The sequence below is a fragment of the Gallus gallus genome, chromosome 1, assembly GCF_016699485.2.
Source record: "Gallus gallus isolate bGalGal1 chromosome 1, bGalGal1.mat.broiler.GRCg7b, whole genome shotgun sequence".
Lineage (NCBI taxonomy): Eukaryota > Metazoa > Chordata > Aves > Galliformes > Phasianidae > Gallus > Gallus gallus.
The window spans coordinates 35,509,438-35,527,462 of NC_052532.1; the positions used below are offsets into that span (position 1 = coordinate 35,509,438).

General features: G+C 42.5%; 1 protein-coding gene across 8 annotated transcripts in view; it reads left to right on the plus strand.

Moving 5' to 3' along the window:
• The first annotated feature begins 881 nt into the window (after positions 1-881).
• The window catches only part of CPSF6 (cleavage and polyadenylation specific factor 6), a 29,923-nt gene continuing 12,779 nt past the window's right edge, over positions 882-18,025 (plus strand). For 2 of the 8 annotated variants that reach the window (XM_015281728.4, XM_015281724.4), the window contains exons 1-10: positions 882-1,001; positions 8,822-9,031; positions 10,682-10,785; positions 11,729-11,874; positions 12,446-12,619; positions 13,366-13,870; positions 15,108-15,200; positions 16,165-16,280; positions 16,592-16,745; positions 17,764-17,958. In XM_015281728.4, the coding sequence (XP_015137214.1) occupies positions 942-1,001; positions 8,822-9,031; positions 10,682-10,785; positions 11,729-11,874; positions 12,446-12,619; positions 13,366-13,870; positions 15,108-15,200; positions 16,165-16,280; positions 16,592-16,745; positions 17,764-17,953 (1,752 nt within the window). In that variant the 5' untranslated portion in view covers positions 882-941 and the 3' untranslated portion in view covers positions 17,954-17,958. The remainder of the gene's footprint in view (positions 1,002-8,821; positions 9,032-10,681; positions 10,786-11,728; positions 11,875-12,445; positions 12,620-13,365; positions 13,871-15,107; positions 15,201-16,164; positions 16,281-16,591; positions 16,746-17,763; positions 17,959-18,025) is intronic. The other 6 variants (XM_040695750.2, XM_015281733.4, XM_040695754.2 and 3 more) reach the window with 3 other exon arrangements.

Sequence of the window (18,025 nt, forward strand, 5' to 3'; positions counted from 1 at the left end):
TAGATACACCTTAGCAAACGTTTCTTCAGGTGATATTCTGAACCTTTATGAAGAGGAAGGGAGCGCTTAGCTCCGTCAGGAAAGCCCATACAGCTGAGAACAAACCCAGCTGTAGGCTTTCTGTCTATTAATGCCTGGAACAATACACGAGGTCTGTACCTGATTAATTTCTTTTGTGTGCCACAAACTGGATGAGAACTCCAGGGACAAGCTGAGCATCTCCGTGCCCAAGGTACAGCAGGACTATCAGCCTGTGTGCTCCACAGCACATCCATTGCTGTGCCTCTCTGATTTTTCACCTCTTTTCTGTCAGGAAAAGACAAATCTTTCCTTTCAGAGAAAACAATACTGTGAGAGCACCAAGGCACATATGCACCAAGGCACGGTGTTGGACCCAATACGAAGCAGGGATGCTCTGGGACACGGCTGCTGATCCAGGAGCTGGGAAGCACTCCCACTCACGGAAAAAGGAATTTTCAATCCACTTGTGGTCCTTAACGCTCTTTCCATTCGGTCTGAGAAACACAAAACTTTTCGTTGTCAAAAGGCAACTTTATTTTCGGATGAGCAGCACCACATACAACGGAGAACACGATGCACCGCGCAGAACGTTACGCGCATTGTGCTCCGCGTTCCAGGATCCGTGAGCGGGCCTCGCACCTCACGCCGCGGCCTGGCAGGGGCGCGCAGAGGGAACGGCGGGGCCCTGGGGCACAGCCCCGAGCAGCGCCCGGGGCCGAGGGGGGTGCGGGCCGCTTTCCCTCTGCCCCGGGGCGGCCCCGAGAGGGCGGGCAGGGCGGGGCGGCCCCCCGAGAAGCGGCGGCCGCCGGAAGTTCCCCCTCCTGGCTCGGAAGTGACGCCGCGTGCACCTTCCCCCTCCCGGCAGCGGCGGCGGAGCCGGGCGCGGCTGGCGGCGGCCCGAGGCGCGGCCGGGCGGGATCATGGCGGACGGCGTGGACCACATCGACATCTACGCCGATGTGGGCGAGGAGTTCAACCAGGTACGGGCTGGCGCGGTTCGGCCCCTCCCCCCCTTGCTTTCCTTTCCTTCCTCGCCCGCCTTCGCCGCCGCGCCGCCTGCAGGGCCCTCCGCGCGGGGCCGGGCCGCGCCGCCATTGTTCGGCCGCCCCGCCGCAGGGCTTTCCCGCCGCGCCGCAGGGCGCTCCGCGGGGCGGGACGGAACGGGACGGCGCGAGGCCGCGCCTCAGGCCCGGCCCGCGGGGACTCGGGGCCGGGCCGGGCGGGGAGCGGCGGCGCTCGGGGGCGGGAGTGAGTGAGAGAGAGAGGGAGGGAGGCAGGCCGCGGGCGAGCGCCTTCCCTCCCGCTCTCCTCTCCCCGCCGCCACAGCCGTCCCGCCCGGGAGAGCGGCCCCTTCCCGGCGGCGGCGGGGAGCGCTGCCATTGTTCGCAGCGCGGGAGGAGCGGCGGCGGCCCCTCGGGGAGGCGGGAGGAGCGCGGCCTCGTGCTGCCGGGGGGAATGCCGCCCGCCGGCCCTGCCCGCGCTGCTCGGGCTTCTCGTGAGCGGAGGGGATTCATTCGCGTAAGGAAGTGGCGGTGTAACGCGCGCAACTTCCTGGATGGCCGTCCGACTTCTCTGGTTCCTTTTTCACTCGCTTTTCCCCAAAAGCCGCGTTCCTCCCTTCCCACCAAAAGGCGGTGTTCCCGTCGGGTTTGTGCCCCGTCTGTCCCGTGTGCGGGTGCCGCGCTTCTCGGGGCGGCGCTGCCCCAGAACGGAGCTGCCAGGAGCAGCCCCGCGCTCGCGGGGGGTTCCCGAGTGCTGCCTGCGCGGAGAGGGAGGAGACAGCGGGGTTCGGACCCACGGCTCACGTTGCCGGCAACTTGTAACTGCCCCAGCAAACTTTATTTCTTCCGGTGTTTTTCGGTGAATTAATTTAGATCGATGATCTCCTGAAGGTATACCATACGGGAATGCCATCCCTCACGAGCAGGTGACAGAGGGGACCGATTTGCATTTGATTTGTCCACGTTTGCAGGTTTCTCTCTCACAGCTGAAGACACATTATGTGAATTTGTGTGGGGTCGATCTCCAGCACAAATACCATGCAGCATAAAACATCATCTTTGAGGTCTCTTCCAGCCCGAGCTGCTCTATGGTTCTATCTCAGCAGCTTCTGTACCAGCTTTGGTTTTGTGTTAGTCACTTCCACATAAGAAACTGATAACAAACCAAGTTCTTCAGAAAAAATACTTAGAATCCAGTAGTGCTTGTGTAAATTCACAGAGGGGGAGGGCCTCGAAGTGGTGCAGTCTGTGGCTGTAACCTTAGTGCAGACAGAGATTTTTCTTTACTTGTTTAATTTTTGCAGGATGCTTCTGTTCTTTCCCAAGCTTGAGTTCTGGGACTTTCGTGTTGTCTCAGAACCTACTCAGTTGAACTATATTACATTAAAATAGAAAGTCAGACCGGCAAAGATTGACACCTCTGCACTTTCCATTTCCTTCTGCAGAGCAGGAACAAAAGCCAATTGTTACCACCTACAGTGCTGCTACCTCTAATTCTGATGCCATTGTGATGAGTCCTCTTGAAACCTCTATTCAGGGTTTCTGATTTGAAGCTGACAGCTTGAATTAATAAGAGCGGACTTGCAGTTCGGCATGTCTGTGGAGGGGTGAAGATGACAATTGTCAAATGCTGTAGGGAGAAAATGATGGCAATTTGGTGGTAATTTATGTAACAGACATTTTATGCAATGCTTTATTTCTAATGAGAATTTGTTTTATGTGTAAAACAACATACTGCTCTTGAATTGCGTGGTGCTGTGTTCACTTGCCAATATTAGTTGGACTGCAGGAACCCTTTCCATTAGTTTTGTCAGTAGCAGGGACTGAAAACATACCGTGTAGCTTTTTCATTCTTCCAAGCACAGTATAACTGTATTTATAGCAAAGCTGGGGCAGAACTTTTGTATTTGTAGGAAATAGATCTTTTAGGATTCGTGGCTGAGTGAGCCCTTCGTTGCTCTGTCCTGCTCTGCGCCTCAGCGTGCTCATCGTTGGAGCACTTGGGAGATTTGTTTTATGCCTGCTTCCATGAGGTGGGAGGATGTTCCGCCTGATTAGCACTAAATGAAGTAGGGGTTACAAGGCTGAAGTAAAAACTCCAGACCCCAGGTTTACAGGCTGGCTAAACGGAATGAAAACTGAGAAGTGTCTTGCAGCCGGCCGCAGGTTGCAAAGAGCTGGCTCACTGGGCTTGAAGTCGCATCTTTGCAGTGAAAACACAACTTTCCCTTTCCATCTGGAGCTCATCAAAACTGTATGTGCCTGTGTTGCCTCTTTCGTTAACCTACTGTCCATCATCATTGTGTCCTTTGTCCTTGTGTTTCATGCTTTACTCAATTTGTCTCCCATCAGTTGTATTTAAATTGGTTTTAATTGTATTTTCATCTCACTTCCCTTCCCCCCCTTCTTTTCTTGATAATTTGCTCAATTCGTTTTTTATTTTCTTCTAAGCTGGCTTCCCCATCCAGTGGTCTTTCATGTTTATGTACTGTCTTGTTCTGAACTGAGAGTCCCATAACCACAGTATTTTTGCATGCATCACTTGTGACCTGTATGAAATGCATGTGGCATGGAGTGTTCTGGTTTGACCATTTCCACAGACATGTAAGTGTGTGCTGTGCACAAGAGTGCATTATCTGCATAGAGATGGCTGAAGCTAGCATCCTGTTGGTGGCAGAAGACCCTGGTAAGATTAGAGGTGCTTTAAAAAGTGTTAGATGTGTTTTTGTACTCAAAAGTACTGAGTGTCACAGCACGATACCGAGGTGGCGAGGAGCCTGAGCGTGAGGCTGGCGTGGTTCTGCCTCAAGGTTTCCTGTACCTTTGGCCAGCAGGCTGGCTTACTTTCCTGCACTGAAGATGTGACCCCCATACTTTGTAAAGCTCTCTCATGGTCTGAGTGGCTTTTTTCCCCCCAAGTTTTTTTTTTCCCTATATACGAATACACACATGCTCATAAATAAGCTGTTTAAATAAAATAACAAAAAATACTGCATGTTATTTACCACCATCTTAAATATAAAATATGCACACAGGCACAGATTAAAAAAAATGTTTGTTGCATTGTTTATATCCTCTGCTTGATCAGAAATCCCTTTTATTTTAATGCTGTGGGAAACAAATGCTTGTGTTGTTTATACTCTGGTAGGTGTACTCGTGTGCTTGCATAGTGGGTTTCTGTAAACATACCTTGAAGAGTTCTAGTTCAATAATTAAATACTAACAAATTAGAAATAAAAGAGCTTTGACTCTGTATTTTGTAGCTTGATAATGAAAGTGATTTAGGTGGAGAAAGCAGCTGAGAGACTTCATACGTGGGAACCACTGTGGCTGCAGTTAGGAACATGTGACTCTCGACTTCTTGTCTGGAACACAAAGGAAAATACTTTTTGTTAAATAAATAATAAAGGCTATCATTTATTGGTTGTGTAAAACTGACGACTAAAAGCAGCCATTATGTCAAGAAGGCAATTGCTGCCTCGGAGGGGGTGGGCATGTTGTGACACGATACGTTTTTACTCAGAAGAGCAGTGCTGTCTTGGTCACGAGGAAAGAAAGCTGGCAGACCTTGTATTTGTTTTAAAAAGTGTGTGTGATGCCTGTATGGCTGGTTTTCCTTGGTTGTCTTGGTCTGCTGACCAAGAAATCTACTGAAAGGGCCCTGGGCAAGAGATAACCTTTGTTATTTGCGAACACCACGCTACCAAGAAAACCTGAGACCATCTGAGCTGGGGCCTGTTAGCTTTGCTACAATGCAAACAATGATACTACCTACACTTCCTTTATGCTTTTGACTGTGTGTCAGTTCTTTCTTCTTGCATTCCGAGGGATGGGACTGCTCAGATGTTAGCCATGTGCTGCTGGTAGAGCTGCGGACGTCTGGACCTGTAAAGTTAATGGGAGTCTTGCGGCCTAACAGCTTTGTCCACCACAGGCTGTGTGCTGTTTTGGAAACATCAAGGCCTGTTGTTTTCTTCCAGTGTGTTTGTGCATTCAGACAGCTAATCACAACCAGAAAGACTTCTGCCTGTTTCTTCAACTTGAGATTATTTAGAACCCGCAGATGTTTTTTAAAGTGTGATTGTTAACATCCATTTAAAGTTTGTCCCTGCATATACTGTAACTTTGAATTGAAAAAGTGGTGAAGGAGAAGGTGAATAATTTGCTTTTTAATAATTGTTTTTCTCAGAAATTATAGAAAATTTTAGATGGAATTTCATCTTTTAATATCTTTTGGAGCATGTAGTTTAGCATTTGATGCTCAAATAGGACAGAGAGAAGAAACAAAGCTCAGATGAATGTATAATTTAAAGAACTTTTACTCCCTCACCTCCCCATCCCCCCCCAAAAAAGTAAGAAAAAAGGCACTGTTTGCCTTTGTAATGGGAGTGGGAGAGACCAGGTATTTTCTGCTAAGTTTCAAAACAAAGTAACACTTTTAATTTATCCCTTCTGGACATGATGGTGATGCTCCCTGCTCCTTTACTACTTGAATGTTGCTGCAAGTGGTGATTAAAATACAAAATACATGGCAAGGGCTGTGTAACTGGAAGCGTAACAGCTAGTCTGGGGTGAGTTTTTGACAGTGTATCTTTTCATTACCCTTTTTATTCACCAAAACCCACTGAGTAACACTGAGTGTGAAATTTCAGTCCTGGTTTTCCAGAGCAAACGACTTTTGATTTCAGACAGGGATCTTGTTAAAGCGTGATCTGTGGCAACACTGCTGATCTGATTTGGGTACAGGAGGAGTGACAGTGATGGTGCTGACTTTTCTGTAGGATGTTTATCTGTAAGAGTGTGAATGACGATGAGCAGAAATCCTTTTATGCTCGATGGCTTTCTCTTAGCTGAGGAAGTCGGAAGATGTCAGAAGCAATTTGTGATCTGGGTGGAATGTTTGTTGAAATAGCTAAGACTAGAGAAGTAAGGCTGCTTGGGTTCTTTTTCTTGTTCATCTACACCTAGGGAAGAAGGGTGTGTTTGGTTGCATTTCCATGGTACGCATGTGAAGGAGGAAGGATTATTGGATCTTGTGTAACAACCATTGAGCCATCGCATTCCATGCTTGCTGCAAAACCAGCACGATGTAGGAAGAAATTTTAGTGAGCAATGTCAATTTTTTTTTTCTTTATTGATTTAAATTAAGGCATAAGGCAGTTTGGGCCCCAGAAAAGTTAGGTGCAACCTGCACTGCCCTGCTGATTCTCTGTGCTGTGATGGTGACCTGGAAGCCTACGGAACTGAAACTCAATCCAGTTCAGAGGAGTTTCTTGCCAGTAAGGAAGCACAGCATAGCTGTAGACCCTTACCTGTTCCTGCTGGTATTTTGGCAGTGCTGACCTCAGCCTTCTCGTAGATAGAGGTTAGTGTATGTCTGCTGTAAAACTGGTGGCTGCTTGTTTGGAGATGTCCTCCAAGACTGCATTCTTCTTTCCTAAAGTCATCATCTACACACACAAATGGCAAGAATTGCTGCACGTCTAGTAGAGGATTTCCTTAGTTACCTTGTGGCATCACTCTTAATCTTACCATCAGATAGCATGTTTCAGCCTGTCCCGGGCAGTTCTTTGACCTTAGCTTCATTAATTACAATGATATGAGAAATCAAATGTAGGTGGAGAAATGAACAGAATGAGTGAAAAAGCAAAACTTTATTAACTTAGTGATGATAAACTTAGTTGGGAAAACATTAATTTTCTGCTGAAGTTCAGTGTTGTCTATTGGGCCAGTGCAGTTCACTGTGTATCAAACCTACTTGACTGACAAAGCCAAAACTTGCATATCTGGTTTTATTTATTCTAGTGATATCCTCTCTAAGAAGAGCAACAGTGAATAATGAATGTTTTCACATTTTCAAAAGAGTGATGACTGTGGATATATTTGGTTTTCAACCAAGATTGCTAGCTTTGCAGCTTGTTTGCTGTGAAATCCACACTGATCCTCTCTAGTCACCATATCTGTTATTCTGAGTTACTCTGTTGAGGATTGTGTGGGTTTCTAGATACAAAATCACAAGATAACAGCCACTGAAATATCTCTGATATCAAAACTTGGTGAGGCGGTTTCTGTTCTGTATCATTGTGGATGAGTCCAGGAATGCTCTGAACTTTTGAAGTTGCAACCTTTGCGTATGGCAAAGCAACTTTTGCAAGTCGATATAAAGGCTCTCCTAAGCTTTTTCCGTAACTTCTCAGGGAGCAACAGCGGTGTGCCTTCCTGTCAGTAGAAATTGAGATGGTGCCTCTTTTTCAGACAAATTGGGCTGCTCTATCGTAAGTGATTGCTAAGATAGCAACATCCCACTGTGGGAATTGATCACTGTTGAATATCACAGAATGGTTTGGGTCGCAAAGGACCTTCAAACCGTACCAGTTCCAAGCCCCTGCAGTGGGAGAGGTTGCCACCCACCGGCTCAGGCTGCCCAGGGCCCCATCCAGCCTGGCTTTGAGGGCCTCCAGGGATGGGACACCACAGCTCTTCTGAGCAGTCCCTGCCAGTGCCTCACCACGTTAATTGTCAAGAATTTCTTCTTTATATCTAGTCTAAAGCTACCTTCTTATAGTTTAAAGCCATTACCCCTTGTCTTATCACTACACTCCTTGCTAAAGTGTCCCTCCCCAGCTTTCCTTTAGGCCCCCTTCAGGTACTGGAAGGCTGCAGTGAGGTCTCCCTCAAGCCTGTTCTTCTCCAAGCTAAACAAGCCCAGTTCCCCCAGCCTTCTTCCATAGGACAGGCGTTCCAGCCCTCTGATCATCCTCATGGCCTCCTCTGGACCCGCTCCAATGTATGATGAGTGGAAGTGTATGAAATTAAATGCACTGTGGGAAGTGTTGGGGTTTTTTATTCTTTTTTTAATTCCTTTTTTTTTTTTTTTCCCCCCATTGCATTGCTTACATGGTCTGCCTCAGGCTACATTTTCTCTCGTCTTTTGGACCAAATACTTCTTCCTGTCTTATGATTCAAAGGTATCCAAAAGACCACTGGTTGATTTTGACTCATCTGTACCCATTTAACAGATAGTATGCAGTTGTGGAGCATACGAAGCAGAGCTTTTGTAAATGTACTCATGATTCTCTTCCTTCTGAAAGGAATCTAGTTCACTTGGGCAAAACTGTGCTGTAAACTGTACCAACCTGAGGGACGGGGTGATTCACTCCAAAATCCCATGATACTTTTCTCAACCGGAGTGTTCCAGGGGCAGCCTTGATGTTGTAGAATAGTTCCTTTGTAGCCCAGGAATAAATAAATGTGTAATGCACACAAACCCAATGGTTTATTAAATTTAATGACATAAAATAGAATTCCATTCTTTCTCTCTGTGAACGAGGAGATAAAAATCAAATTAGGAATGCAGTAGAAAGCTGAAATACAGAATTTTATCAGTGCAGACCACTTCAGGTTTGATCTTTTCCTTCTACCAGATATTTTCATGACAAAAAATTGCTAGCTGGCATTAGCCTGTCGCTTTGCACGTTCCTCATACTTGCTCACGTCTATAATTGTGGGAGTAGAGCTTGCGTTTTTTAGTTTTCTGCTTATATTACAAGGTAAAGAGTATCGGAGGGCAAAGCAGTTGCTGGAGGTGTATTTTTGTTTTTATCAGTTTGGAATATGGCAGAAGACATAAGAATTTTATATATTTAAATATGGATGAAAGCGGTGCTTAGCTTTTCATTGTGGATGTGGTGTAGTGTAGTGTAGGCCGGTCAAACTGTGGAAAGTGGCAGTTGTCAGGCTCTTTTGTTTCTGAGAAGTGTTTAATGTTGAATATAATCTAGGTGCTTCATGTATTTTAGGAAGCTGAATATGGTGGACATGATCAGATTGATTTGTACGATGATGTAATCTCTCCTTCTGCGAATAATGGGGATGCCCCAGAAGATCGTGACTACATGGATTCTCTCCCACCTTCAGTTGGAGACGATGTAGGTAAAGGAGCTGCACCAAATGTTGTCTACACGTATACTGGAAAGAGAATTGCCTTGTACATTGGAAACCTTACTTGGGTGAGTATCTTCTTCCTATCCAGGTGTGGCCAGCGATTTGAAAATCACAAGCATGATTTTTTGTGAAATATTCTTTATTTGAAGAACTGTCTTTGCAGAGAATAAAATGAAGGAGGAGAATAAGCTTAAGATATTTGATATCTTGTACTCAGGGATACTTTAAAACTTCTAAACAAACCCAGTTTTAAGTGAGCCCTTACTGAAGTTTTTAGACTAAGAAGAAAACAATGTTATCTGGGATTTTCTTACTTTTTGCCTTTTTCCTGTTTCCTTTTTGATTCTTGGAACAAAGCTGTTTTCATTTGCCTTGAGGCTTCTTTCTGCATTCCTGGGAGTAACATCTCTGGGGTAACTCACTGAGCTACCATTTCCCTTCAGACAATTCCTTTAGTCAGCATTAAAGTATTCTAAAGTCAATTGTACTTAAACAATGAAAGTGCAAGTAGCTCTTCAACAGCTAAATTAATTGGAATTGGTCTCTCCTTACCTGAAATCCATTTCATTGAGTCCATGCAAGCAAGATCTCCCTTCATGGTTTTTTCCTTCTGAATACATTTTTGCTATGTGGAAGCTTAAAAAAGAATGCTTTATGTGTTCTTAAGTGTTTTTCATTAATTAGTACAGTAACCTAATTTCAGGAGCTAATGGCTAAGTGAAGGGAGTTAATTGACTTAACAGTTGTACCTATCTAAAATGCAGGAATGCAATCGGCTGAACTCATCCAAGTCAAATGTCACAATTTCTAAAGTAGGTAGGCCAATGTGCAGTAATTTGTACCTGTTACTCATTATCAGGCTTCTCAAATGAAGTTATCCACTAAAAGTAGACTTGTTGGAGCGTTACTGTTGTATTTGTTTTCTTTGTGTTTACATCTCAGCAAAGTAATTTATTAATCTTTTAAAAGAAGCCTTGATTTGAGGAAGGTCAGATAAGTAATTCAGGATCTTGAAAGCCTGCTTTGTACTTCCCACATAGAATTTAAAGAGGTGATGGAGTTACAGGAAGAGGAAGAAAACTATGAGTATAAATGTCTCCTATACCTTTGAGTATGTGTGAAATTGTTGAATGTTAGATAGTAACTAATGGAAAGTTACAGCAAGGAGATTTGATTAAGATGAAATAGTTGTTACTATGTTTTCTGTGTTAGTTTCCCTTTTATGTCTGTAAATATTGCTATTTTTATGCAAAATAATATGTGGTTCACTAGGCTCTTGCTAGTTAAAGCTATTGGAGAGAGCATATGTGTTAACATGGTCTTAAAAATGGATTTTTGGTTTGGAATAGAATCAACGGGAGAAAAAAAAATGGATTGGATGTAAAAAAAATGTGACAGTTATTTAAATAGTTCAGTTTAGGCGTAATGCTCTTGGAAAAAGTGCTTTCAGAAAGTTGCTCAGGAATTCTTTTGGTTCCCACGAGCTGGTTTACTGTGTGGAGGGGCTTGGACAGCATGGTGTGTGAGGAAGCATGTACTTCAAAAGTGAATTTTCTGGGCATTGTATAATATAAATGATGGTCCTCTGAGAGTCAGAAAATACTGGGAGCTTGTATAAAGTATTCCTCTTCACCACTTATACTAGAAAATTAGAGCATGGAAAGGTGTCGTAGTGTTTTAGGTAAGATTTCATAGTTGAATATTATATTTTTCAGTGGACGACAGATGAAGACTTAACTGAAGCGGTTCATTCATTGGGGGTAAATGATATTTTGGAGATAAAGTTTTTTGAAAACCGTGCTAATGGCCAATCTAAAGGGTAAGATCTCGTTGTCTGCTTTTTCTGTAAATCAACTGAAGTGTAGGAGGGTCTAAGTGGGGAAAGAGTTCTAATTTTTCTGTCAGTATGTGAACTTATGGCCTTTGGTTATCGATATCCAACAATGATTGGGTGTATTATTTCATACTAATTAAATTCCAGGCATAAATTTTGTGGGAATATTACTTTCTACTATTTAATGAATTAAATTATATTGGCATTTACACTGGAACAGGTTGTCCAAGGAGGTTGTGGATGCCCCATCACTGGAGGCATTCAAGGCCAGGCTGGATGTGGCTCTGGGCAGCCTGATCCTAGTGGCTGGCGACCCTGCACATAGCAGGGGGGTTGAAACTAGATGATCATTGTGGTCCTTTTCAACCCAGGCCATTCTGTGACTCTTGGATTTACATGAAGACTCTATTCCTAAGTTTCAGTCAGTGTGGTGGTGACGTATGTTGTTCTTCATAATATAAATGCTATTTTTACCTATCCCATCCCTGTTACTGAATGATTTTAAATGCCTGTTTTTACACTAGCTGTTGAAAGTGAGCATTTGAGCTGATTCCTCGCTGGCAGTCTAATCTTCCTAACATGACTTTGTCTTCATCTCTCATCGTTACTAATGAGAGTAGCCATGAGAATACAGTGAATTCGTAATAACAACTTGGTTATAATAGTCCACAGGTAGTATATTGATACTGTCAGAAAACTCCTTTTGTTGTTACATTGCTGCATCTTGGACTTACATTGTGGTTCTTTATCCGTGTCCTAGAGTCAATTACTTTATGTTTCTCTAAAAGTGGACTAAGATTTGTGAAAGATTTGGTATTTTGTTTTCTAGTATTCTTCTGCTAACTGTTTTAAGTGTTACTCGTGAGGCATCAGGATATCCAGGGAACAAAAAAACTGCAGTGTAACTGTTTTTTTTTCTTCCTCTCAGGTTTGCCCTTGTGGGTGTGGGATCGGAAGCATCCTCCAAAAAGTTGATGGATTTGTTGCCTAAAAGAGAATTGCACGGGCAGAATCCTGTTGTGACTCCATGTAATAAACAATTTCTGAGTCAGTTTGAAATGCAGTCAAGGAAAAGTAAGTCTCTCTCGTGTGCCATCTTGAAAAAATTGGCAATTTATTCTAAAAGTCGTCCTGCAGTTTTTCTCTCAGTATCTGATAATATCTGCACAATTTAACATTTCTATAGAATACTTAAGTGGATGAAGTTGCAGCTTTGTTTGAAACAATAAAAGATCCCCTTAAAAACTGAAATGAAATCACTCAGTATAATGAATGTCTGTGATTTTAATAGGAGATAGGACTTGTTGGAATTGCTTATTATGCATCTTTGTAAAACTCTTCTTTAGATTGGAGAAGCTTTCTCAATTCCTTCTTGTGGATTTAATTTTTAAAAATGCATGAGAATGCTTAGAGGTACAGCATTTATAGGCAGATTAGACTAACTTCATGGACTGACAGTTTATCCAGTTGCTGTTCCATTAGTGTGGGGCAGGGGTACTGGAACACTGCTGAGTCTTAGCAAAGCGTTTTCTCCTTTTTGGTACTGAGGATCAGGATGGTGCTTTAGTACTGCATAAAACTTTAGATCAAGAATTGGAAAGCTTTAAACTATTTTGATTTACATAATTACATTTTTCCACTGCAGCCACGCAGTCTGGACAGATGTCTGGGGAAGGTAAAGCTGGTCCTCCAGGAGGAAGCTCAAGAGCAGCATTTCCACCTAGTAATAGAGGGCGAGGCCGTTTCCCAGGTGCCATTCCAGGTGGAGACAGATTCCCTGGACCAGCTGGGCCAGGAGGGCCACCACCACCGTTCCCAGGTAAAATATTTAACGTGTGGGGTTTCAGTTTAATTTTTATTTTCTTCTATTAATGCAGTATTCTCATTTGGGAATTAGAAAAATCAAAGTCAGTTAGCGGGCACTTAGAATACCAAAAACTTGAAGTGGAGGTGTTCATATATAGTCAGGTATCTGACGTGGGATAAATCTCTGTTTAAATGTCAGGTTTGTATTGCAGTGAAGTTCTCATTTCAGCTTCGATATTCTTAATAAATGTCATTCTGTATATTTTGTACTGGCAGTCAAAGGGACACAGTCAAATAAAACAGAACAAAGCAACAAACCACTTATGAGGACATGAAAGTAGTTTTGGGTGCTGCATATACTGTACTTTCTTCAGTATAGCTTTTCATGCATTTTTAATATACATCGCACCTTACACTTGCGAGTGGTCTTTCATATAAGGTAAAAGTGGGTTGTAGTGCTTTCTAGATTTTGTGGGCTTTGAGTTATTTTTTTTTATTATTATTAACAATTGTGGCTGGTTAGGTCCTTTTTGGGTCTGTTTTCAGGTTAATGTTCTCTTTCGGTATAGATAACCAATTATAAATTTATCTAAGCTACTGGACCCAAAAGTGGGACTGTGCATGTCTTGTGCAAGCTGTGAATTGTTCAGTGAGAGCTTTTTGTCTGAGAAGGAAAAATGGTCAAGAATCTTAATTATTTCTGTGACTCTTTTATTTCTTTATGTTTATTAACTTTTTTCTATATATTTTTTTTTGTAGCTGGACAAACTCCCCCACGTCCACCTTTAGGCCCTCCTGGTCCACCGGGCCCACCAGGCCCCCCACCTCCTGGTCAGGTCCTCCCACCTCCTTTAGCTGGACCTCCTAATCGTGGTGACCGTCCACCACCACCAGTTCTGTTTCCAGGACAGCCTTTTGGTCAGCCTCCACTTGGGCCACTTCCTCCAGGCCCTCCACCACCAGTTCCAGGCTATGGACCGCCCCCGGGTCCGCCACCACCTCAGCAGGGTCCACCTCCACCTCCGGGTCCATTTCCCCCTCGTCCACCTGGCCCTCTCGGGCCACCCCTGACTCTCGCTCCTCCTCCACATCTCCCCGGGCCACCTCCAGGTGCTCCACCACCCGCACCACATGTGAATCCAGCTTTCTTCCCCCCACCTGCCAATAGTGGCATACCTACTTCAGACAGCCGTGGCCCACCTCCAACGGATCCATATGGCCGACCTCCACCATATGACAGAGGTGACTATGGGCCACCTGGAAGGTGAGTGTTTTTGGTGTAACATGCTTTATAGCAGACTTTATTCCTTGTAGGAAACACATGATTTTTTTGTTTGTTTGTTTTTAATGCAAATGTTAGAAAAAGTAAAGAAGGGGGAAAAAACAACAACAAAAAAAAGCTGGAGGGGATCCCTGCAATCATGAGATTTGCCCATTTGCTTCTTAGCGTATGAACTCTCATAAATGTGTTTGTAGCAGTAAGAAAATCCTAAAATGCATTGCTAGTAATCTTGCTTACCCTTTTCAGCTTTGAACTGTTTGTGTACATTGTTTGCAGTATCATTATTCTGTGTGTTCTACTTGCTAACTTATATCACTTCCTACCAGGAGCTTCTGGTTGTGCTTCTGTCATAAGTTGAAATTCTCACTTGTCCCTTTGCCATCTTGCTTTGCAAGCTGTCATTGTAAAATGCTCTGGAGTTCTTCTCTTTGAACATGTGCATGTGTTGAGGATGGTTCCACAGCAAGCTTGTGTCATTTTCATCTTCTAGCAGATCTGCTTGTCCCTTTTTTCTTAAGCATTCAATTAAAACTTAACTTTTGTCTCAAAAGCCGGGTGGGAATTTATTGCAAGACTTCTGTTTTCCTTTCCTGTCAAGCTGCTTGTAGTTTTGTACAGTCTTTCTGTGTTTGTAGCAGTGGCCTTTTCTGTAGTTAATCCAATCTGGGTCAGGGTTTTGAGTCCCTCTGACTTGACTAGTCAAGTGTTTCACCTCTTGTTTGAAACAGCTTTTTCATCTGTGCTTTCAAGCATCTCTGTCATGCTGCTGTTTTCTTAATTTTCACCGTACTTGTATTCCTTAGAACTTCTGGGGACTAATGTTAAGAGAGATACTTTCTATGTAGTTACGTGTGAATTTTTCACTTGTCATTTTACCGATGTCATTGAAAGAGTCTTCTCTTGCCTAAAGTGTTTCCTGCAAAGGTACTTTGATTCTTCCTTTTACATATGAGCACAAAGTTCAAAAAATCCAAACGATTGTACATACTGTGTTCCTATAGAAATTGTAGAAATTCAAGCATTTGGCTTAATTGCCTGAGCTATAATAAGGTGCTTTGTATTTTTGGATGGACGAAATCTAAGTTGTCTGCAGTTTACAGAATGGCTGGGGAGGGAAGGAGTGGGGATAGGACAGAATAAGTTCTGTCCACTATTTTCATTAATAATGTTAAGACTATCATCCGTAACTATTTAAATTGTCATTAATTATATATCATAGGCGTTTCACTGGAAATAACATGTCCATAAGAGAAAAATTACATATTCCATTCTATGGGAGGCACACGAAAAATAATACTCAAAACTCAGGGAGGTATGAATTTTTAGACATTTCCTCTTATGCTAAACTGGCTATAGGATCTTGTTCCACTTCTTGCACTTAAGAGGATAGTATTGCTTGTTATTCTGCGTTTTCTTTCTACCAGAGGAACTAACACTGTTTTAGAAATATCAAGCAGTGTGTCAATTTGACAGTCTCAACTTTTGTCTCTAACACATTTCTTCAGATTTTCTGTATGATTCAGAGACTGGCTAATAGAACACTGCAAAACTTGTGGGAAATTTTTTGTATGAGTAAATTTTGTTACGTTAGAATCTGTGTATAGGTAGCTAATAGTCAGAGTTAAAAAGTATAATGAGTGAAAACATTCACTTTAATTGCTTCCTCCTTACTGTGATTGGGATATAAAATTGGAGCACCTTGAACTTGACCAGAAACAAAACCTAGAATTAGCTGTAAAATGTTGGTGTCATTCAGAAAATGGAGTGTTTTAAAGATGACAGACTTTATTTGCTTTTTATAAGTTACAGCCCTTTGGTCCTAGTTAAGAATCTGGGAAACAGGCTCATGTAGGTCTAATTCCAAGATTGTCATAAAAAGATTTCTAATTTTGCTGAAAGTTGCATTACCCACATACGTGTATCTCTGCATCCATTCAGCTGGTGTAATGTCTGCTTAGATACCTTGAAGGATTTTATGAAAATGTTAAATATTTGTAAAGCACGGTTTAAGTGCTGCTGAATCTTCAAACTAGATTGGTAGAACAAGAAAAACTTCTCATTTAGCAGATGTGATAATTGTTTTTTTTTTTTTAACTTATTTATTTTCAAGCTTTCAGGATTTTATACTGTAACATGGTCCTTAACACAAACCCAGATCCTGCTTTCTTTTCTGTTTGTCATTTTGCTTAAAGTTGCAAACTTGGATTGTTAAAATTGCAGTGATATTTTGTTAAGGTTTTCTTAACCTTTTAAATACTAATTTTTATTGCTTACAGAGAGATGGATGCTGCAAGGACACCTTTAAGTGAAGCAGAATTTGAAGAAATCATGAACAGAAATAGGGCAATCTCAAGCAGTGCCATTTCAAGAGCTGTATCAGATGCCAGTGCTGGTTAGTAAAACTTGCTTTCTATTCTGCCCAAGCAAAAAGAGTTTCTAGTTAATCTGTTAAGGAAACTCGTGGCCTTGAAGCCACTTCCACTTCTGCTGAATTTAGGTACAACCTATGACTCTTTGTACTGTAATCCAGCTGATGTTTGAGAATGCCTTCTGAGTACTGATCTGGACAGTGCTATAATGTAGTCCTATAGTAAATGATTTGGGAGGCTATTGAAAGAAAACGTTCCAAATTGCATTATTTTTACAGATTAAAACCTTTGTTTTAATTGGCTTAATATTCTCATGATTTTATATCATTTTCAGGGGACTATGGAAGTGCTATAGAGACCCTGGTAACTGCCATTTCCTTAATTAAACAGTCCAAAGTATCTGCTGATGATCGTTGTAAAGTACTTATTAGCTCTCTTCAAGACTGCCTTCATGGAATTGAGTCCAAGTCCTATGGTTCTGGATCCAGGTAAAACTTTCCTCTTCCATCCACCCTTCTGAAAGGAAAGGTGTAGGGCAAGACTAGTTCACAGAGAAGGAACTAAGTCGTGTAAGAAGCTTAGAGATTTGCTCAGCTACACAAGAAATTTGTGAAAGAACCAAATACAACTTTTGAATCTAAACAATCTGTGAAATGACTCTTGTTTTTAAAGTGGATCTGGCTAGCTTTTTAACTTCATTATAGTTTGTGTCCTTTTCTATATGGTAGTATTCCAAAAAGTAAACTTCAGAATTGAATTATCTTCATCAATTCAGATGTAATATATGTGATATAGATATATGTTAAATACAATATATAATTTTTATCAGTATTTTATATTGAAAATTAAGTTAGAGGGTATTTGTTGCCAGTTTTACTTTGCTTAATAGTAACTTTTTCCTCACCTGTCACACTTGGCAAGGGAAAGAGGTTGGCCAGAAGGATTTTTCCTCTTATTCCTCCTCATGCAGTCAAAAAAATTGAGAGTAGGTGTAAAACGCGCAGTCTTCTACTTACTGCTTATTCACAACCCTTTCAGAGTTGCAACAGCCACTGAGCCTCTAACTTCTGATTTATTTGGATATTGTAGGAGTAGAGTAGCTGATGTTGAGTAATAAAAACACGGGCAAGCTGATCTTGGCCCACACTTTCAGAATGCCAATGAGCAGCCATGTTGTAGGGATCATTTGAGGCACAGTACGTTCTCCAGCTGATCTTAGCTGTCTTGTCCTCCATTCTGAACGTGTAATTTCTGACTTCTCCTTGGTTTGGAAGCTGGTGGCATCTTACTGTCTGTTAGCTGTTCTCAGCCACCACCCCAGCCGTCTTCCTCGTTATGTAAGAAATACCTCTGCTTCACAGCGCAGAGGCATTTATTTCGTGTCTGAGGAGATATTTCTCTCGTGTCTTTTTTTGGTCCAGTTCATACCAATCAACAGAATACAGAACTGGCGTGTGGGTGGCTTGTGTTCTGAAAAAAAAAGAGTAATGAAGTAATTTTTTTTAGAAGACGTGAACGATCCAGGGAGAGGGACCACAGTAGGTCACGAGAAAAAAGCAGACGCCATAAATCACGTAGCAGAGATCGTCACGATGACTATTATCGGGAACGAAGCCGAGAAAGAGAGAGACATCGTGATCGTGACAGAGATCGTGACAGAGAACGAGACAGAGAGAGAGAATATCGCCATCGCTAAAGAAGGTGAGCATTTGTTTTGTCTTTACTGTTACTGAGTAACTGAAGCTACTGCTCTAGATTTGGGATTATT